The sequence below is a fragment of the Vanacampus margaritifer genome, chromosome 3, assembly GCF_051991255.1.
Source record: "Vanacampus margaritifer isolate UIUO_Vmar chromosome 3, RoL_Vmar_1.0, whole genome shotgun sequence".
Lineage (NCBI taxonomy): Eukaryota > Metazoa > Chordata > Actinopteri > Syngnathiformes > Syngnathidae > Vanacampus > Vanacampus margaritifer.
The window spans coordinates 538,972-560,714 of NC_135434.1; the positions used below are offsets into that span (position 1 = coordinate 538,972).

The following is a 21,743-nucleotide window of genomic DNA, read 5'->3' on the forward strand; positions in this document are numbered from 1 at the left end:
GTTGGCGGGGGGCGTGGCTTTTCCCGTGGGAGCCACATTTGGTCGTTAGGGGGCGCGGCTTAGCGACGTTGCGTAAGGAGCCCCGAGAACGTGACCAGGCAATGACCGCGCTCGGAAAAGTGTCGTCATCGGCACGGCGTCGCCTTCTTTCACGGCTGACGTGACGCGAGCTAACCGTCGCCGATTCCCGACTCGTCCCGACGCCGACAGCCAAGCGGGACGATGTAAAGACGACCGCGACCAGCATGTGCTCAAGCCAAGACAACGCGGGGGGGCTCCGGCCGACGTGTACGTAAACGCATCACCGCCCTTCGCCCCCGCCACGGAAGCGCAGCAGGCCGCGGAAGAGGCGCGAGCGTCCGGCGTCCGTCGTCCGTCGTCCGTCGTCCCCGCCCGGTGAGTGTTGACGCGCTTGTTTTCGTCTTCCGCAGCCTCCTCCGGTTCCGACCCGGCGCTCATCTTGGAGCTGAAGACCCGCCGGCCGCCGTCGTTGGAGGGCCGGCCCGGCTGCGAGACGTGGAGCGTGGACTTCTCCCCGGACGGAGCCTGGTTCGCCTGGTCCATGGGTCACGGCATCGTGTGGGTGGTCGCATGGCCCCTCGACTCGCAGTACGTGCTCCTTGAACGTCGCGCGAGGCGTTCGAGAGACCCTCGGAAACGCTAACAACTTTTTTAAAGATAAAAAAATAAACTGTCGTCAAACGTTACTTTGGTTCTTCAAAACGACGACCAAAGCTTAGAAGGGAGCAACTGGGAAAATAAACTTTTACAATCTTACAGAAAAAACCCAAATGTGAACATTTGGGTGTTGATTGAACATCGCAAGAGGCGTTCGTAAAACCCTCGGAAATGTCTACACTGTTTAAGAATAAAAATGTTTTCGTCTACGCAAATATAATCTTACAGTGATGATTAAATAGTTGAATGAAATGAAAAAACACAATTAACATAAAAACACATGCGCTATTCGAACTTGTTCATTGAACATTGTACAAAACCGTGGAAATGTTATATTAAAATGGGGAAGAAGGTCATATATGCACAATAAGTTGTCTTTAAATAACTGTTTTTCACCATTTTTCAGGAAATAAAAAGCACGACTTGCCACATAAAAATAATATGTGTTTTAAATTCAGGGACTTCATTTGAAAACAATGACACATGGTGACTAACTGACAAATATTTGTGAATCACGCAGTGAATATTTGTGCGCTGCCTGAACATCGCCCAAGGCCTTCGCATAACCCGTTGAAATTGCAACATTAATAACAAAAGAATGTTTTGTGTCCTCTAGTCTTAAAATGATGTTTAAATAGTTCAACAATATTACTTGGTAAAAATTGTTTTTAAATAGGCAACACAAAAAGAAACCGCTATCCACAATACTTTTTCAGAATTAAAAAAAATAAACAAACATGACTTGGCACAAAAATAATAATAAAAATATTGTGACCTGAACTGAAAATAATGATTCATGTCCTTCATGAGGCGTTCGTGAAACCCTAGGAAATTTCAACACTTGCAACATTCATTGAAATGAAAAAAAAAAAAAAGTACTTGAAAAAATTGATTGTGTACCGTCTTACGATGGCAATTATTATTGGATGGTTTGTTTTTGTCAACTTTGTTCGCAGAGATGAAGGTCAGGACGGCGAGGTGGACCGAGGGGACAAGAGCTTCAGTTGCGGACATCCCGTTTGGGGTCTGGCCTTTGGGCCCCGAGCCCCAAAGTCGACCGCCAACAAATCGCTATCGAAAGGGAACAACAACAACAACAACGACGGCAACGCTCTACTTCTGGCCACGGGTTTGGAAAATGGCGCCATCAAAATCTGGAATGTTCTCACCGGTGAGCTTTCGCTTCCTTTCTGGCGTGTCGGTGATGTCATCATCACCAGAAAAAAAAAGTACTGAAGTACTTAAGCACTACTGCACCGGCCAATTCATAGTGAAAATCCACATACATTTGATTCCTGTTATAAATGCTTTGAAAAAGGAAATTAAATGTAACTCCAAAAATGATTCACTAAGTGCGGATAAACTGACAATTACTTTTACTTGCAGCATAAGAATATATACGAATTGACAAAAACATATTGCCAAATAGAAAAAGTACAACAGATTGCATCTAATTACAAGTAAAAAAAAAATAAAAATAATAAAAAAAACGTACACCCTGTACTTACAAATAAATAATAATACTGTATACTTAAATACAAAAACAGGTTAAAAAAAAAAGACTGGTAAATGTAGTGATTCAACTTGGGCACAAAAAGAAAAGAACTTGGGCAGGTTAAAAAAACAAAAAAGGTAGTACTGTGTGATTATAAAATGGCGCCATCTACTGGCGGTTGTGTGTCAGTGACGTAAAATCGTGAAAGTCCCAGTGGAGCGTTATCGGGCAGACGCTCGTGCGTCCATGTTGAAAAACGAGCATACTGATCGCTGGCGGACGCTGCAAGACTCAAGATGGCAAACGCGCTCACCCAATTTTCCTCTCGCGATTGAGAGCGTTTGCCAAAGTGGAAAGAAAAAAACGTGGCTCGCCGGTTTGACAACATGCAGTTGTCTGCTTTCAAAGCTCAAAAGTTGGTCAAACGCTGCAGCTGAAGAACGTTCTCCGGCGCGCGTATTTGTTCCCGCTTGCTGCTTGACGCAGGTTTTTGTTTGTTTTTGTGCGTCTTGAGGCGTGGCCGTGTTGGACCTTCACGGCCACGAGGGCGTCGTTCGCAGCCTGCTCTTCCTCCCCAACGGGACGCTGACGCTGGTGTCGTCGTCCCGAGACAAGACGCTGCGCGTGTGGGACCTGCCGCAAAAAGGTGCAAACGCAACAGCCGCAATTTCAACAAATGGCAAATAATGCCAAAGCATGACATGGATTTTGGCTTCATTGTAATATCATTATTATTCATTTAGTTTAGTTTATTATTGACTTTATGAATGACTTATTATAAAATGAGTGTTTCAAGTTGTGTATTATTTAGTCTACATATCACATTGAGTGAAGAACTCCTAAAACAATTTAGCAGTAATAAATGTGATTTAAAAATAAATAAATAAATATATATATTTATATCGATATGTCCACGAGTTGCACCCTTGAATTGCTCTGAAATTGAAAAGAAAAATGTGCTGTTCATGTTCCAAACGTCCAACATGAAACACTAATGCCATCTAGAGGCAGAAAATCACCTTAACACAAATGTATGACTCAATGTTTTACACGCCTTTTAACCATAACTCTTAAATGTATCTTTATGAATGACTTATTACTTATCAAATGAATCTTTCAATCAACTAAAAGATACAACCGCTTTTGTATTTGGTAGCCATACGTGTCCAACTGACAAAGTTCAACAAGAGTGTGAGAAACTTACAAATCGACTTTATTGTACATTTGTGTGATCAATTTCCAAATCATAACAAGTTAACGACGGAAATCATGCCATGAAAGGCGATTCAAAATTGTAATGGCCTGGCGACGCGGCCGTGAAAAGAATTTCAAGTTGCATTCAATTCGATATGATGAGGAAACCTGCAGAAATGTTGACGGTGCAAAGTTAGTCACGTCTCGATCTCGATGATGTTGTTTCTGTGAAGCCCAATAAAAAGCCAACGCGGGGCTAATTGTCCCTTTGTGTGCTCAGGCAAGAAAGTTCAGGTTCTGTCCGGCCACAAAGACTGGATCAGCTGCTGCTGCGTGTCGTCCGACTGCAGCATGATGGCCACCGTGGGGCGCTTCGACAGGGTGAGCGCCTCGCATGCTTTGGCCCGGACGGTCCCGGGGCTTGCCTTTGCGTCAAGGCGGCAGAATGAGGTTCACACGCCTCTGCTAAGTGGCGTGGAAGGGGGGGGGGGGGGGGGGGGGCGGCCTGCTCGCTGCATTTGGGCTCCAACGTCCACGCCCGACTATGGAGGACCAAAACTGCCGGTCGGCTTGCATGGAGAGCTCCGGCAATGGACGCCTTTCTTGTCCACGGTCACCACAACTTGTTTTCCAGCAACTCAAGTCGCGAGTTGTGGGATCCAAAAAAATCAATCAATGTGAGAACAGAGCCTTTGTATTTATTGATTGATATTTAATTCTATTTATAGATTTATTTTTGTATTTATTTCTACATTTATTTATATTTTTATTTTTTGAATCTCATTTTAAATATTTTTAATGTAATTTTGAGTTTTTCATATCCGTTTTTATTTTCACATTCATTTATTTATTCTTTGCTTGGACACTTATTAATATTTAATTCTATTCATATATTTATTTCCACATTTTGTATTTTTTGAATCTCGTTATTTTTGTATTTATTTTTACTTCTATTTATTTATATATTTTTTTTCTTCTAGTTTTTATTTCCATTTATATTTTCTATTTAATTTTCACATTTTTTTCATATCCATTAATATTTTCAGTTTTATTTATTTGTTTATTTATTCATTCATTTATTTTAAATTTGGTCAGTTTTGGTCCTGCATAGCCCACACGTCGCAAACAGGAACCGGAAACAAAGCTGATGTGTGAAAACCAGGAAGTTGTAAGTCCCGCCTCCTCCGTGGCATTTATACCCCATTGAAGTTGCTGTAGGTTGTGTTTTCATGTGTGCGTGTTTGCAGAGGGTTTTTTTTTCTCCCCCTCATCCAAACTACGCTCCCCTACAGGATCTTCGTCTGGGGCTGATTTTCACTCCTCCCACTTCCTCATGTTTACTTCTTTATAATCTAAATAAGGTTGTTCATTTTGTTGCAATGAAAATGAAACGATTGTGATACAAGCTGATGGACTTGAACTTTTAGTCAAAGCCAGTCAACTTGCAAGGCTGACGGACGTAGCTAATGGCCTTACGGCAAAGTCCAGCGGACTTAACGTCGGCGCCGGCGGATGCATCGGGCGGACTTGCGCTGACGTTGTTGTCCTCGGCAGATGGTTTGCCTGTGGAGCCTTCGCTCGTACACGTTCATCCGCAACTTGACGGGCGGCGCCCACAAGACGCTCTACCTGCTGTCGGCGTGCGACTTTTCGCCCGACGGCGCGCTGCTCGCCACCGCCGCCTTCAGCGGGGCCAGCTGGTGGATCGACCTGTGGGACCCGTACACCGCGCAGAAGTTGGCCTCACTCGCGTAAGGAGCCAGATGGGCTCGCCGGTAGCAAAACGCCGTCCGGCAAACGGGCTGCTCATGTCTTGCTAAGCTAACATGCTAATCTCCCGCCACAGGGACTACTTTGAGGATTACGGGCAAAACCAAATCTCTTCCATTCAGTTCTCTCCCAGCGGCGTGCACCTGGCCATCGTGACGCACGACAGGTGAGTTGGATCGTCACGGAAACGTACTCGCCTCGGTTGTCGCGGTAACACGAGCTTGACCCGCAGAGCGCTCGGCATTTGGGAACCAGGCGAGCCGGGCCTGAGCATGCAGACCGAAACCGACCGCGACTCCAACGGCCTGTGCTGCAAGTACCATCCACAAGGGGGAGTCATCGCAACCGGGTAAAAACAGGCTTCATTTTTCAAACTTAGCGAGCCTAGCGCTAATGCTAAAAGCGAAGGGAGGGTCCCATTCAAATGCTAACAGAAATTGGCATCAACGTCGGGAGTGTTTTCTGCCAAATAATCAACATCTACACACACATTCTTCCCAATGTGTGAGAAACGAGTTATTTGAATAGAATTCCATCGCAACACATAAATCTATACAATAACCTTGTATATGTATTTTTTTTTTAATTTTTGCTAAGGTCATAGGCTACTATGAACTTGTCAATAGTGAATGTTTGGACGCAAGTGACACCCATTGAAAAGGAATTGAGGAGGGGAGTCATTTTATGCATTATATATATATATATTTTTTTTTTTTTTAAATATGCACCACATTAATCGGTAATCTGTATTTTTTTTTCTGCCAAAAATTTGTATCAGCATTGGCCTTAAAAAATGCATATCAATTTAATTCAAAAGTTTATTTCATTCTTTAAAAAAAATTATGAAAGGAGAAAGAAAGAAGTGAAACTTGTGGTATGTGCCCCTGATAATAAAAAAAAACAACAAGAACAAATAAATAAAGCAAAATTAAAAAAATAACAATAGTAATAGTATCGTTGGGGCCCGAACTTGAAAGTAACCTTTGAAAGACTTAAGTGATGAAAATCTCTTGTTCACTCAAAGCAAATGATTTCAGAACCCGCGACGGCCACGTGAGGTTCTGGCGCGCGCCGCGGGCCGTGCCGGGTCTGCGCCACCTGTGCCGCGCCGCCCTGCGCCACTCGGTGTCTACGCACCAGGTGGAATCGCTGCCCCTGCCCAAACGCATCCTGGAGTACCTCACCTACCGCGACATCTGCCCGCACTCGCATTGACTGCAGACGGGAAACAAAAAACTCAACTAAAACGGTGGCATTTTTCTTCGAAATGACTTTGAAGATTGTTCTTAATATTTTTGCACTAGCACTATTTGATACTGCTGCTAATTTATTTTTGATTGTTCGTTTTGGTTTTAATGCGCCGCTACTGTGTAACCGCATGTTAATAAAACATGAATAACTTTGATTAAAAACATTCAAATGCACATTTGAAGTCATATTTGTGTTTAGCTGTTGATGAAACATGCAAAAAGGCTTCTGAGAATTTTGCCAAGTTGTCAATTTGTTGTTGTAATTTTTAGTTTTGAATAAAAGTTGGTGCTTTATACGAAGTGACAAAGCCTTTTATTTTAAAATAAAGTTTCTGTTTCAGAAATGAAACTGCTGTCAAATTATTTTAGAAATTCAAAAAAAAAAGTTATGTCATTTCTGATTTTATTTTTTTTCAATCTTACATGCTTATCTCAAAACAGGAATAACTGATTCCAAAACACTTAATCACACTTTTTTGTTGTTATATTATGGTGGATGAAGCTTAACCAAAGTAAAATAAAGTGTTTTTTTTGTCTGTTCATTTTTAAAAAAGGTAATGTTTTGGCTTCAAATGAAAATGGGTAAGGATAAAGCTCAAGATTGACACTTTTGTTGAACTTGGGGACAATTTATTTTTCTTCTGAACTGTCATTTTTTTTAACTACTTGAAAAATTGGTAATCATAAAAAATGACACATTTCAAGTTTTGAAAGTTCACTTGAAAAGAAAACTTTTTTAAAATTTTGAAATCTTAATCATAAAAACAAAACAAAGAATAGTTTGAGTTAAAAAAAAAAAAGTGGAAGATTTGAGGCATTGCAATTTTGGATTTAAAAAACCGACGTTACGTCTCGCAGGTGAGAAATTCTGCCTCTGTCTCGGGGTATTCGGCCGTTCTTGTGAGACATGAGATTGACCAATCAGAGCGTTGGTCGTTTTACGTCACGCGGTCAACTGACTCGGACTGGCCAATTACGTGCGCTTATCAAAGGGCGGGAAATTGAAACAGGAAGTGTGGCACTGGGGAGCTTGTTAGACAAGCAGCCAACTATCGAGCTGTTGGTTTGCTCTTCTCTTGATCGTTTTCTATTTTCTTCATGCTTGACGCTCAACTCAGGCTAAAATGTTTCTTTGTAGGAGCCTCCTGTGTGGCCAAACTGTGGAAAGAGCTCGTTTAGAAGGAGACAAAACGCGGGCTTTGTGAGTGCAGATTATTGTAACGTTAGCGTTCCTCAACTCTTCTTGCCACTTTGCATCAATGTTACGCAATGTTACGTAATGTGCATCTAGCATTGCGAGACCTTCCACGGGATGATTTCTTGAGCAATTAAATACTTGAGCAGTAAGTTTTTCTTAAAATGGCATTTGACTGACTGGAGTTTTGCTCCTGTTTTGCAGGCCAGCTTTTTGACCGTAATGGCGATCTGAAGGAACTCGTCTGCAGGTCTTGAGCCTCAAGAGCTCTTTGGATTTGGAGAGTGGCAGAATCGCACCTGGCCTGCTGGTCCGGTAGGTGGCTCCTTGCAGCCCAGAGTTTCTCCCCACTTTCACACACTGCCCATTGCCACTCGAGGTTGTCACATGAGTGGATTTTTTAAATCCCGCCCTATGCCACGTTTGTAGAGAGAGAGAAAGAAAATCCAGTCCAGTTCCAGTCTCAGTATCGGGATTAATCGGTATCGAATCGTGTCCTATGAAACGCGATACAAATTAAATCGCCAGGCAATTCACACCTCTAGTAAATATATATAATGCTGTCCTATTCCCGTTCAGAATGACTCAGACTCCCATTTTGGAGGTCAGCTACATGCCCCGCCCCCCCTTTACTGGATAATCCTGCTCCTGTGAATTTCTTGTCCTGTCCCAATCCCGTAAAGAAGTTGATTCCCCAAAAAAATGTCAGCCTGTGATTGTCACCAAGTCAACATGAATCCCGCCCATTTCTATGCACTTTAGCAGCATTGAATGAAGGACTGTTCAGCTCCTTCATTTTGTTTGTTGTCGATGTGAATTTATATTCTAATATAAGGTATCAGAATTCCCTCCTTGAGTCCAATGCCAGACTTTTGACAACATTTGATGACTAGCCGGCCTGGTTGGTCTTACCTGGCTCTACAACGGGTTCCTTTCCGGCTCAGAGTATTGCTATAAAATGATGCAAGCCCGGTTACTTCAAAAAATGAGATTTTTAATACATGAAAAGTTGAGAACAGATTTGACTTCAGTTTAAGGAATCATTTTTTAGTGTGTGACAGTCAGGAACATTTGCCTCAACAACGCCGGTCAACAAATGTTTACATTTTTTAAAAGAAAAAGATACAAAAAGAGATTCAAGTAACTTTTCTAGATGATTTTTTTTTTTTGCTCTGATTCTGAATCTGCTCATCTGGCACGTCAGCGTTTCAGAATAATCGTGTCATATTTATGTATTAAGGTTTAGCAATAGGTGGAATGATTTTTTGGAAACTACAAGGCATGGCCAAATGTGTATTACGCAAGCTACGACAAAAATACTTTAAGGGCTAGTTTTCCAATGTCGCGGTTGCCACGGCGACCGTCCATCACTGGGCCTCGCTGACCACCAGGTCGCGGACGGCCTGGAACGCCGCCACCATGGAGCTCAGCTGGATCTTCTCGTTGGTGCCCGATGCCAGCCGGTGTCTAAAAGGAGAGAAAATGGCGTTGGGGGGGTTAGCACGAGACGCCGCCCGCCGCCTTTTACGTCGTCACCCAATCGCGTCGCTTACTCCACGTCGGCCATCTTGATGAGCAGGTCCATCCGCACCGAGGACGGGAAGTCCACTTTCAAGTCGGGAAACGAGTTTCAGATGAGTGACAAACACAAAGAAAATAGTCACATCAATGAAATGAGATTTCTTTTTTTGAGATTCATATTTGGAATGGATGAACTAGCGAAGCCAAATCAATGTTACCAAAATGTACGCTAGCGACGCGACATATGTAGCGCGTTGTGGAGCCATTTGTATTTTCGTCCGCATCATCATTTTTTCTTTTCTTTTACAGAAACGTGTTGTTTGCGGTTGTGGATACAGAGACCACAACAATCCAATATTTATACAACGAAAAGCGCTAAAATTCAATGAATTGATGGAGTTTAGCCGCCTTAAAATAATTTATAAAGCCCATCATGACATTTTTACCAATTAACATGCAAATCAAATTGGGGGGAAAAAAAGAAAAAGTGAGTACAAACAAAGAAAAACAGATATTTTCTTCCTCAAACCTAAATACAGAACAAAAGAAAAATAAATATGTAGTTCAACTCAAGGTGTCACTTTGTGGAACAATCTGGATTATAAAAGTAAATCATTTTGGTCCATTCGTATTTTTAAAAATGTATAAAAGTTCAAGTACTGAGAAAAAAATATTTAGTACGAGGTCTTGCTCTTGAATCATTTTATTTAATTTTAATTTGTTCTTTTAACTGTAAAATTTTGTGATTATTATTTTTTCTCATTTATTTATTTATTATCAGCGGCAGATACCACAAGTTTCACTTCTTTCTGTCCCTTTTCATTTTTTTTTTTTTAAGAATTAAATAAAAAATTTGAATTGAATCTTTCAACCCACTTCCTTGATTGTCGCGCTCTTTGCATTATTATTATTATTATTTTTTATTGATGGGCATAAAGTAGAACAAACTGTATAGCTTTCACAGGCTCACTCACGCTAACATTTGTTGATTTCTGCTTTACGATGAGACGACATATCGCCAACTGCCAATCAGAGGAAAGACGTCCGGCGTTTGCCATATTTGAGGGGCAAGTCTTCTTCTTATTATTATTTTTTTTACAATGAATTGTTTTATGCTGCCCCACGAGTCGAAACACTGTATTCTGATGAAAACTGCATTAGTGGAATAAGAGTTAGACAACAGAATCATTTTATCCATCTCATGAGGCGGCCATTTTGCCACTTGATGATATCACGGTTGCTCAGCAATAACCAATCACAGCTCAGCTTGTGAATGTCACGTGACCAAACGCAGAAAATCAGATGGATATAACGGGTGGATTTTGCTGCGCAATTCATTTTCCACAAATGCAATATTAATCACAGGGATGTGATTTTTCCGCTAATTCGCGGAATTCCGCTTTTTTTTATCTCCAAAAATAAAAATTTAAAATTTGCTTTTTTTTCGTGTATGCACATGACTCCGACAGATAACATCTTCTGCTATAACAGACATTTGTGGTATGCTCTAATATGAGTTACTTTTCATTTGGTCATGATACAATTATTTGTTCATGAAATTTGAACTCTTCAACATTATTTATGTGTTAACTTAGTAATCACATTAGTTAGATATGATGATATTCTCAGTGATAGTTTTTAAAAGCAAAGGCAGTCCAATGTTTTTGAATGTGACTGATTTTGAGTTGACTAAAACTGCCATTTTATATGGGATAGTTCAATATACATTGAAAATTTATGCTGTTGTTTTGTCTATTTCTTTGTCATGTGAGTGCATTGAAAGTACTTAAAAACACGGAAAACCCATGAGCTCCGGGGGGCAAGGAGCCCCCCTTGTCCCCCCACCAGGGCACTGCCCTGGACCTAGCTGGGTGCCAGCGGCCCCCAGACCCCCGGCTAAATTTTCAGATAATTTCACTTTGGTCAAATCACAACCCTGTAATCAGAATATCGCAATTAAAAAGATTCTTAATTGTCTTTAAGTGCAATAAGTCAAGTCATCCATTATCTTGCAAACCCAATAAACAAAGATGAAATCGAAAGTCAATCATTTGACAAGAATGTGGCCGGGACCTTTTACGAAACCGTTCTTTGTAATTGTTGAACATAACGAATGTGAATGTGTTGAAAGCGCACGTGTTAAGACGGTCAACAAAACGTCCCGTGGTCAGGCAGGATTTGTGCTTTTTGGCGGCGTTCCGGCCCGGCGTGCCGGCCCGGCGTACCTCTGTGGATGAGCAGGTGCACTTGAGTGAGGATGTCTTGCAGCGCCAAACCTTTCAACGTCTTCAGCTCCAGGATTTCTGGTGGACGCGTCAAGATCAACATTAACATCAAATCCATTTCAGCCAAATTGGGCCTTCATTCAAGGGCCAACGTTGTGGACCGGCTGCTTCGCGCAACGCCCACCAAACGTGCCGATAGGTTTGAAATTAAGCCCATTTTGAAAATGTCACGGGCTGCTCGGTCTCAGAGAAAGTGGGCGTGTCTTTAGTGGGCAGAGGCGGTGCGGGGGTGGGCTCGCACGCAATCGCCGTCCCCCAAAAAAAAGTTCATTTCTCATGTTGCACTCCCTTTAAACCTTTTGCATTTTCAAGTAGCAGGTTAGAGTTTCCTTTCCTTTTTCTTTAAATCAAAAAAATATTCCAACATAGAAGGTGAAGGATTTTTTTTTTAACTTGCTGCGAGAAGAGCTCGACCAAATCCACAGCAGTCAAAATTTGATGATGTAATTGATAGACCGATATGTTTTTTTCTTGGGGCCAATACGGATACATACGGTAAGAAAAAGGAGGCTGGTAACCATTATTTGGAGCGGATCTTCTTTTGCAGTAAAATAAAAAAATATTAGCATCAAAAATTTAAAAATGATGCATGTTTGTTACTTTTCAAATTTTCAACATGTTTAATGTTTTTCTTTTCATTTAAACTCAATTTAAGCTTTGTTTTAAAATTCTAACAAGACAGTACATCATTTTCTATAGTAAAGGTTTTTAAATTTTATTTAACCCAAATGTTAAAGGCTAAAAAGCCCCCCCGAAAAAAAATACAACCATAAAAAGTTACATGAAATGACCCTAGTTCTAAATTGTGCTTGCAAACAGTCAGTTTCATTTTTTTTGTCAATTTTTCATTAAATTCTTCTTTTATCTATTATTTTATTAAATGACAAATGTACTTAATATATTCATTTAACATTTTAATTCAATTAAAATGTATTGAATATATTTATTAAATAATGATTTGATCAAAATTATTGTCAGAACATTTTCAAAATGTCTTTGTGACACGGAAAAAGCTGTTGACAATGAAAAACTGCCTGAGAACATCTTTGCAACCTTTAACAAACTCTAAAGAAAACACAAAATTCATGAAGTTGGCAAACGCTGACCGCTGAGAGAGAGTTCGATGTGGACTTACGCTTGTAGGCGCTGGTGAAGTCTTTATTGAGCGACCAGTCCAGGATGTTGGCGATGTCCGAGCGCAGCGGGTGTCCCGTGCACGTGTACACCGTGTCCTCGCTCACGCTGCCGTACGCCATGCTGGTACTCTGCCGGCACGCACGCGGGCGTCAGTGGAAAGCTCAAAATGGCCGCAGCCAGCACAAAGACGGCGCCACCTGCAGGATGTTGAGTGCTCTTCGCATGTCGCCCGACGACAAGGTGACCAGCGCCTTCATCCCGTCCGGGGTGACGTCGATGCTGGCCCAAAAGCAAAAATTCATTATGGAACGATGTCCCTCGTCAAGCCGGCAGCCACCAACCTCTCCTGCTGGATGACGTGCTGCAGCCTGGGTATCATCTGGTCCGGCGACAGCGGTCCGAAGCGGAAGCGCGTGCAGCGAGACTGCAGCGCCGGGATGATTTTGGACAGGTAGTTGCCGATCAGGCAGAAGCGAGTGTTCTCCGTGTACTTCTCCATCACTAAAGCAACGGGAACGCGTTTGTTAATCGGCGCGTCACGTGTTGCCACAAGCGCACGTCCAAGCGGCTCACCTCGCCGCAATGCATTCTGGGCGTCCTGCGTCATGGCGTCGGCCTCGTCCAGGATCACCAACTTGAAGCCTTTCCTGAACAAGCCGCAGCAGAATTATTATTTTTTTTTTTTTTAACAATTTTTGGATTGGACCTAGAGAGTCCTTTCATTGAAAACAAGTCAGCTGGAAACGACACGCGTGCCATCTTACTTGAAGATGGTTCTGGTGCTGGAAAAGCTCAAGACGGGCCCTCGCACGACATTGATGCCTCGGTCGTCCGACGCGTTGAGCTGCAAGACAAGCTGCGGTCACGCCGGCATCAAGTGGCAAACGGGCCGAGAGGACGTACCTCCAGAACCATGGAGTTGAACTCCTTGCCCTTGTACAGCTGCTTGGCACAGGCTAAGATGGTGGACGTCTTGCCGGTACCGGGCGGGCCGTAGAACAGCAGGTGCGGCAGTCGATCCTCGCTGATGAACTTCTGGACTGGAAAACATGCTTGTGTCTTATTGGATCGGATGATTAGCGCAAGTTGTCGACTTACTGGTGGTGAGAATGTCTTTGTGCGAGATCAGGTCGTGTAGTGTCTGCGGTCGGTATTTTTCCACCCTACAACAAACCCACCACAAACAGTCACGTTTGGAATTTGACGGCTTCAACCTAACTTCACCAAAATCTAGGTATTGAAAATACAAATATGAATGCTTTGGAGAATAAAACAAAATGGTTGAATATTTACTTGGTAGCGATATTCCGACAACGTACACTGAACACACAAGCATTATTTTGGTATAGATCATCTTTAGTTGTCGCGCAATTCACGGCAAAATAACACTAAGTGACGGGTTGCCGATCACTGCAAAAATATTGACTAAGGAAAAGGGAAACGATCATAGAGCGTTTGAAGCAACTCTGCTACCGTAGACGCGACAGAAGCTGTGAAGTCGGACTCAAGTGAAGTACTTGAACTACTCAAGAGCAAACGAAGCAAGAAGCAGAGCAGTTCGGCGGCACCAGGCCTTCATTGCGACCTTCGCTAACTTGGCTCGTCAACGCCGCGTGTCGCTCACCAGGGTAAGTTTCTGGGTTGCAGCGGCGCTTTGGCGGTGGAGGCCATCACTTAATTCTGGAATACAAACGTCACCGGCCGGGCTAACAGCAACTTTGACGCGGCTCCAACTAAACTGGTGCTTCGTCGCCCTGTTTGCCGCCGCGCGAGACACAAAACGGAAGAAGCGTCCCTGCGTCACGACGTACAGCCAATGGGAAGGCTCGTTCCTTGGTTGCGGATGGGAAAACGAATGTTGCATTCGGGGAAGGTGGGAAGTCTGCAGTTTCCGTCTTCTGATCAGAAAGAGTGGCCAGGAAAGCGCTTTTGAACTGGCAGGTCCGAGTTGCATGATACCGACTAATTTATGTGATTATAAACATTTATATCTCTTTATTTCTTCACGTGACGTGATTTGTATCGATTGTGTTAACTAGAACAAACAATTTATTGTAATTGTTTACATTTGTCTCGAACGCTTCCCAATTTCCCATGTTCCTCGAATGCAGCATTAAAGCTGGAAAAAACGCTTGAAAAGTTGCGCAGAATATTTACAAAAAGACATGTTTTATTCGGCTATTTATTGTAAATAAACGTGTAAATCGTTGGAAATTTACTAAATTCCTAAAAGACGTGACTTTTGTAATGTACATTTCGCTTTTTTAAATCAAATAAAAACAAATACACGACCTTATTTACAAGACAGAAATAACCCAATGATTATAGAACCATACTTTGTCCACCCCTGATCTGATCTGGGGTTGTATGTGGACAGTGGTTGTATTGAGGTGAGTTTGCAGCCTATAGACTTTTCTTGCACCCCCCTCCCAGCCCCCAGTTTCGCTTGAGATCTCGCGAGATTTGAACGGCTTTGATTGACGGCGAACATGTCGGGGGAGTACCCCGCACCACCACCACCACCATCATCGTCATCGCTTTAACACCATTCGAGGGACACCCCCAGGCAGGTAGAGCGCCCCAAAAACCCCCACCCGCCCCAGGCCTCCACCTCCCCTGCAGTTTTTCATTTTGGAGCCTCCGTGTCCATCGACGTTTTCGTCCTGCGTACCGGCAGGCCAGCGGCCGCCGCCATCCTCGCATCACTGCGAGCGAGCTCCTCCCCCTCCCCCCTCCACCCCCTTCCTCCTCCTCTTCCTCCTCTTCCATCACCACCGTGATGAGGCAGCATCAGCCTCATCATCACCGCCACCTTCATCAGTGATGGAGCCGCTAATAACGCCGCCGCGACACCTCCTGCCACCCCTTTGGACCTTCGTTCCTCGCGCGTGAGAACGCTCGCTCGCACGCACGCATAGGAGAGGAGTGTGAGTGTGCGTGTGCGTGTGCGTGTGCGTGGATGGGAACGATGAGCGAGGACGAGACCGGCCCGCGTGTGGCGCGCGCGAGCGTGAGCGCGCACAAAGCGTTGCAGCAGTGCGAGCTGGTGCAGAACATGATCGACATCAGCATCTCCAGCCTGGAGGGCTTGAGGACCAAATGTGCCACATCCAACGACTTGACGCAGAAGGAGATGCGCACGCTCGAGGTGAGTGAGCGAGCGAGCGCGCACGCACGCACGCACGCATCGTGCGTGCAAGTGGCTTCCTGCTCTCATTGCGTAACTCAGTGCAGAGCCGTAAATCAAGAGGGAAAAAGGAAGAAAAAAAAGGGGGGGGGGCTGCAGTTGTATTCTGCAGGTGGACATGAAAAAGAAAAGGACCCCCCCCCCCCCCTCGTGCTCGTTATGCAAGTGGAACACAGGAATACACCAGAGGTGCAAAAAGTACTGAGACGAAGGTGGTCTGAATGTGCGCCCCCCTTCCCCACAAAAAAAAGAAGACTCGGGTCAAAAGTAGTCCAGATTCAACTCGTGCAAAAAATACATCAAATCTGAAATGCGATTAAAAAGAATTTCTGCTGTTAAGCTCTGGCCAAATGTGCAGTGTCCTTGATGATCTTAAAAGGCACGTACAAATATGATTATTAATCACTAAAATACTCTGCTTAAAGTAGACGTACTGATTTATCGCCTTTATACTTTATCCAAAGTTGTTTTTTTTGTTTTGTTTTTTTACAAGTGAGCATCTTACATGTACTGTACTTAAGTATAACAGTTTTCACTGACAAACGTTACTCTGGTAGAAGCAGAAGTCTCGATCCAATTGATCTACTTAAGTAAAAGTACAGACTGTCCACTGTACACATTTTTTTCGTCTACCATATAAAATACTCTGGACTGTAAAAGTAGAATATTCAGTAACTGTTTACAGAAGCCAGAAATAATAACAGTTGTAGAATCTGATATGTTCTTCACTATATACAAAAAGTCAACTCAACTCCTGAACTTCAGTCATGTAAAAAATATTGAACCTGAAAAGTAGGCTACTTTAGTACAAAAGTATTTATTTATTTTTTACTATAAAGTATACTGTACTCTGAGCTATTCAATTAACTCCCGCACTTACGTAGAAGTTAAAAAGTACAGACAAAAGTAAAAATGGGTTGTTATGTAAACTATATCACATACTGTAGTCAAAGTAGAAGTACTGATTCAACAATAAAAAGTACACTATATATATATATATATATATGTATATGTATGTACTTCACTAGAAAAGCACACAAGTATACAGTACAACTACTGACTCAATTCATGAACTCGAGTAAAAGTAAAAAATGTAAGCTACTTTTGTACAAAAGTAAAACAACCTGGTCAAAAGTAGAAGTGTTGATTCCTGTACTTAAGTAAAAGTGTTTTTAAAAAGTTCACACTCCAAAATGTGCTAAAAGCTAACATTTTGTTTTTCCAGTCAAGTATACAGTACTCTGGTAAAAGTAAAAGTACTGATTCAACTCCTGCGCATGACTAAAAGTAAAAAACACAAAATCTGAAATGTATTCAAGTGCAAAAGAATAAATGTATTATTATTATTATTTTTTTACAGTCAACTTGCTGGTAAAAGTACAACGTTTTGGATCCAATTTTTTGTATTTAGGTCAGAATGGGAAAAAGTACAAACTCTCAAAAAGTAAGTCAAAGCAAAAATGGACAAACGCCAAAATGCACTAAGTTGGCGCATGCAGTACTCTTGGAAAAGTACAAGTACTGATTCAACTTGCTGTACTTTATTGACCTGCATTTGAGTAAAACAGTTTGTTTTCTTTAAACTGCCAATTACATACAAATAGTCTGGTAAAAGTACAAGTACCGTTTCAAATCCTGTACTTAACTATAAGTAGAAGTCAAAAATAAAGTCCTCAATCTGAAATGTACTTCATTCCAAAAAGAAAAATGTTTTTGTTTTTTATATAAGTGATGCACTGCAGTACGTATTGATTCAGCGCCTGTACAAAGGAAACAAATACATACGGAAAGTTACTGAAGTACTCGAGTACAAAAGTTTTAGTGCCAAATACATGCAATATTGTGTTAAAGGTGCAACTGCTGATTGCAGCGCTATGCTTACATCAAAGTAAGAAAGTACTTTTGAAGGTTTTCACGCTCTGAGAAATGGGAGACGCGCGTATAACATCACAACCAAAAGACGTTTATTATTCATTTATTGTCTGTCTACATGCGCTATTTGTGTTCAGAGGTGGCAAATCCAGGTCCAGAAAGTAAAAACCCTGCCACGGTTTAGCTTTAGCCCGGGTGCTAGCTAGTTTAGCTAAACTGTGGCAGGGTTTTTACTGTCTGGACTTGGATTTGCCACCTCTGTTTGTGTTCAAAATATAGAGAGTTGGAAAAACACAAATAGCCATGCTAACGGTTAGCACGTCAATGTCACTTATCATCCACGTTAGCATCGTATTGCGGCAAACTGCTGCTTGTTGTCAAGCGAGTTGAGTTGAGTTGAGTTGAGTTGAGTTGAGTTGACGGCCACCGCGCAGCGCTCGCGTTTCCAATTTTTGATGGCAAGCCAAAGCCAACGACTGCTCGCGTCTCGTAAGTCACGTTGGCTGTATTCGCGGGCTCACTTGTACTTCAAAGTGTGCCTAATGATTTGTCCACTGAGTGCGCATGCCTCCAGGCCTCTTTTGAAGGAGCGGACCCAATAATCGACCAGACAATTTAAACGTATGTCTTTGACATGTTAGTGCGGAACTGCCAATGTGGAGTCAACATTTTTGACTGGCGATTACGTTGGAACGTACTCGCAAATTCATTTGAATGTCCTTGTAGGCTAAATGCTACAAACACAGCATATTTTCCCATAATGCAACGGGGGTATTACTAGCACAAGTGCGAGTGAAAAAGAACAACAATTTTTTTGTCTTTTAGCATTTGGCAACATGAAGGAACTTTCAGTCTATGTTGATTATGGCGGCGCCATATGGACAAAAGCGGTATTGTTATGTTTGAAGGAAGACCACGGTTCGGTTCCGACGAGGACAAGCGCATTGCGTCGTTGTTGTGTTTTTTGTTTTTGTTTTGGCTCACTCCAGCGAGTGAAATCCGGCCCAATGTTGATCCTTGACTGTCCTTTTTCCCGGGGTAGCTTTTGCCGTGTGCCATAAAGCGGTCGCAACATTTGTGGGTTTTTTTGTGAGGCCGCGTTCCTACCATCCTCCTCGTGCCAGTCAAAATGAGACGGACGCCCTCAGGCCATGGCAAAGGGACCATTCACCTTGTTTGACGTCCATGTTTCATCCAAAGAGTTATGAAAATGTTTGATTAAGGTTGAAAAGTTCCTCAGTGCTACTTTAAAGCAATACGTTTGAAAATTAACCCCTAGGCGTTATTGTGACCATTTTTTGGCTTTTTGTTGGTTCTGACCAATCCATTTCAAAATAAAATACTGCCCACGGGTTTAAGTGAGAAAAAAAACACTGTGTATTTGTAACTGTTATGATTTCTTTTTATGTCTGCAGGATTTTGGGTCTACATTTTGTTTCCCACATAATGCAATGGGGTTTATATTTTGGCAATACCCCCATTGCATTATGGGAAAATATGCTATGTTTGTAGCATTTAGCCTACAGGCTTGTTTGTACATTTCTTTCTTTTTTTATGTACCACCATCAGTCTGATGAATACACTTGATTAATTGATTATTATATGCATTGAGAAACCAAAAATAAGTTATTACACTCCATATAGCCCCCCCCCCCCTCTTTTTTTTGGTATCATCATCACATGACATAATCTGGCCTGTTGCTGTGCAGTGTTTGATCCGTTTGGTCATTCCAGTCCATGAAGTTGCCAACGGACGTACCAAAAAGCAAAAAGCAAAAAGCAAAAGCCCAGGAGTGCCATTTATCTCGTCGTCTCAGACGGACTTGAGCGGTGAGCACCGAGCGAACGTGCGGCGCCGACGCGCGCGTACAAGCAAACACCATTTAAGCGCGTCGTATTTATGGCCGCCATAAAGTCACTTCAAGGCCAAGTGATGCGGCTCTCATGTCATGTGCAAGCCATAAAAGCAGGCAGCCAACGCCTCAATGTCGGATTAGCCACTTCATTGGGGTCTCGTCGCTGCACGCCGCTCTCGTTCCCGCGCTCGTTCCCGTGCTCGCTCTCGTTCCCGCTTCAAACACGGACGGTCACTTTGCCCTGTTTTGTAGCTGTAAGGAAACGGGACAAAAGGACTACAAGGAACCAACCCTGTAATAGTCAAAAGCTGCCCACCTCCAGAAAGAGTTCCATTTGCCTGTAGATGGCAGTAAAGCACTATGTTTGTCTAAATGGAGCTCCTCAACAAATTTCAAGCAAGTTCCTCCACATCAAGATGCCAACAAAGGCTGGCAAATAATTCCGTCTCGCGCGACTCACTTCAACTTACTGAAGATCCTTGACAATAAGATGCCAGCGCATGGCGGCAAAGCACTACCTTTGGCTAATTTAAAATGTTCAACTAACTTCAACACTGTTCCTTGGCAACCGGATGACACTAGATGGCAGCAAAGCACCACTTTAGTTCAAATGAAGCTCTTACATTTATTTCAACATAATTGCTTTTTTTTTTTTTTACCGATCAGAAATTGACTGTCAACTTTTCCACCACAAATTCACCATCAAGCTTTCCAGAAATGTAGGTCAAATACCCGGAACATTTTTATAGAAATGTACTCCTACAAATTCCAGAATTGTTCTGTGAACTTTTCCAGAAATTGACTGTGACCACCCCCAGAGATTTACCGTAAACATTTCCAAAAAAGTCAATGACACATTTGCAGAAGTTGAACTTTCCGCACATTTATCGTGACGTTATGCAGAAATGTATGTTGAACGTTTCCAAAAATGTACCGAACAATTTCCAGAATTGTAATTTTACCAGAAATTGACCGCACGCTTTCAATACATTTACTGGGAATTCTTCCACACATTTAGCAAGACATTTTTCAGAAATCTGTTCAACATTTCCCCAAATGTAGCCATCATTTTTCCAGAAATGTGCAAAGACTAGAAAATGTGAAGAAATGTACCCACAACTTTTCCAGCGATTTTCCCCGAAAACATTTCCAGGAATGCACCAAAACCTTTTCCAGAAAGTTTCCGAAAACATTCCCTGATATTGACCTTGAAGTTTAGTGTAAATGTGTCGCTAGCCACGCTCGGCTCGCATCAGACGCGAGCGTCGCCATTTTTGTTATTGCTGTTCAATCTCGCGTGTGCTTGTTTTGCCAGGGCAAGCTGGTCAAGTACTTCAGCCGCCAGCTGTCGTGCAAGCGCAAAGTGTCCTTAGAGGAGCGCGACGCGCAGCTGGACCGCTTCCCTCGCCTGGGCCACTGGTTCCGCATCGCCAACCTGAGGAAGGAGGTCGCGCAGGTGAGACCGGGGGGCGGTTGGGGCGGGGGGACGCCGGTTGTGCGGACAAAATCGCCCCAAAAATCCCCAAAACGTTGGAGTGGTGGAAAACAAGATGGTGATTGTTTGTTTGCTGGCTTGTTTTAAAATCACCAAGAAGCGCTACATTCAGGTTACTGTCCACTCTTATAATAGTTTTACATTTTTCATTAGAAGTTAAATTTATTTTAATTAATTTGTTTTTAGAGTTTGTTAGTAGTTTTTCGTTTTCATTTACTTTTGTTGAGTACCTCCAACGAGGTGAAGAACAATAGTGGCGGAGCAACTAGTGTGGCCATTTGGACGGTCTTCCCTCCGAAAAAAAAGAAAAAAAAAAGAAAATGGACAGTCTTCCCTCCGAAATGTTCACTCTGCGACTACGTTTACATGCCGTCAATATTTGGCTCTTGCAAATATTTCAATGCGTAGTTCAATCAAGGTAGCGCCATACGATGAAGAATTCAGGTTGCGTAAGTGATAAGTCCAGTCTTCTTTCTGTTTTTTAAACCCCACTTCTTATAAACCCGAATAAGAACATATTTGTGTTTTTGCAGGTGTAGATATGGCCTTCCAATATTGTCACTATTCGGGTTTTTAAAAGGTTATGGACTGTATGTAAATGTAGCCTGTCCAATGCTACAGACGTTAGCATGCTAGCAGTGTTTTTGTTCCCACATTTGTTTTTTATTGATATCATCTTCACAACTATTTGGTACATTGAATAGAACATGACAACAACATGCTTCTTGTAACGGCACAACTAACATCTCATGGGCAAAAAAATCAGAATAAACAATGAAAAATAAGCAATCATGTAGACGTGTATAGC

General features: G+C 42.5%; 3 protein-coding genes across 6 annotated transcripts in view; 2 read left to right on the plus strand and 1 right to left on the minus strand.

Annotated features, from left to right (window-relative positions):
* Positions 1-58: 58 nt before the first annotated feature.
* Positions 59-6,681, plus strand: wsb2 (WD repeat and SOCS box containing 2). The gene is made up of 9 exons (XM_077561216.1): positions 59-288; positions 432-609; positions 1,635-1,849; positions 2,688-2,819; positions 3,648-3,748; positions 4,922-5,118; positions 5,214-5,303; positions 5,370-5,486; positions 6,175-6,681. The coding sequence occupies exons 1-9, from the start codon at positions 246-248 to the stop codon at positions 6,350-6,352; spliced, it is 1,251 nt and encodes a 416-aa protein (XP_077417342.1). The 5' UTR covers positions 59-245; the 3' UTR covers positions 6,353-6,681.
* A 1,874-nt stretch (positions 6,682-8,555) lies between these two features.
* rfc5 (replication factor C (activator 1) 5) lies at positions 8,556-14,385 on the minus strand. The gene is made up of 11 exons (XM_077561273.1): positions 14,150-14,385; positions 13,624-13,688; positions 13,429-13,565; positions 13,290-13,369; positions 13,099-13,172; positions 12,867-13,026; positions 12,723-12,804; positions 12,524-12,653; positions 11,329-11,406; positions 9,136-9,190; positions 8,556-9,049 (listed from the first exon to the last, which is right to left on the minus strand). Exons 1-11 carry the CDS (start codon positions 14,194-14,196, stop codon positions 8,950-8,952), a joined length of 1,008 nt encoding a protein of 335 aa, XP_077417399.1. The 5' UTR covers positions 14,197-14,385; the 3' UTR covers positions 8,556-8,949.
* Positions 14,386-15,002: 617 nt separating this feature from the next.
* ksr2 (kinase suppressor of ras 2) overlaps positions 15,003-21,743 on the plus strand; it is a 52,348-nt gene continuing 45,607 nt past the window's right edge. For 2 of the 4 annotated variants that reach the window (XM_077561269.1, XM_077561270.1), the window contains exons 1-2: positions 15,003-15,673; positions 20,756-20,896. In XM_077561269.1, coding sequence (XP_077417395.1) covers positions 15,485-15,673; positions 20,756-20,896 — 330 coding nt within the window. In that variant the 5' untranslated portion in view covers positions 15,003-15,484. The remainder of the gene's footprint in view (positions 15,674-20,755; positions 20,897-21,743) is intronic. The other 2 variants (XM_077561271.1, XM_077561272.1) reach the window with 1 other exon arrangement.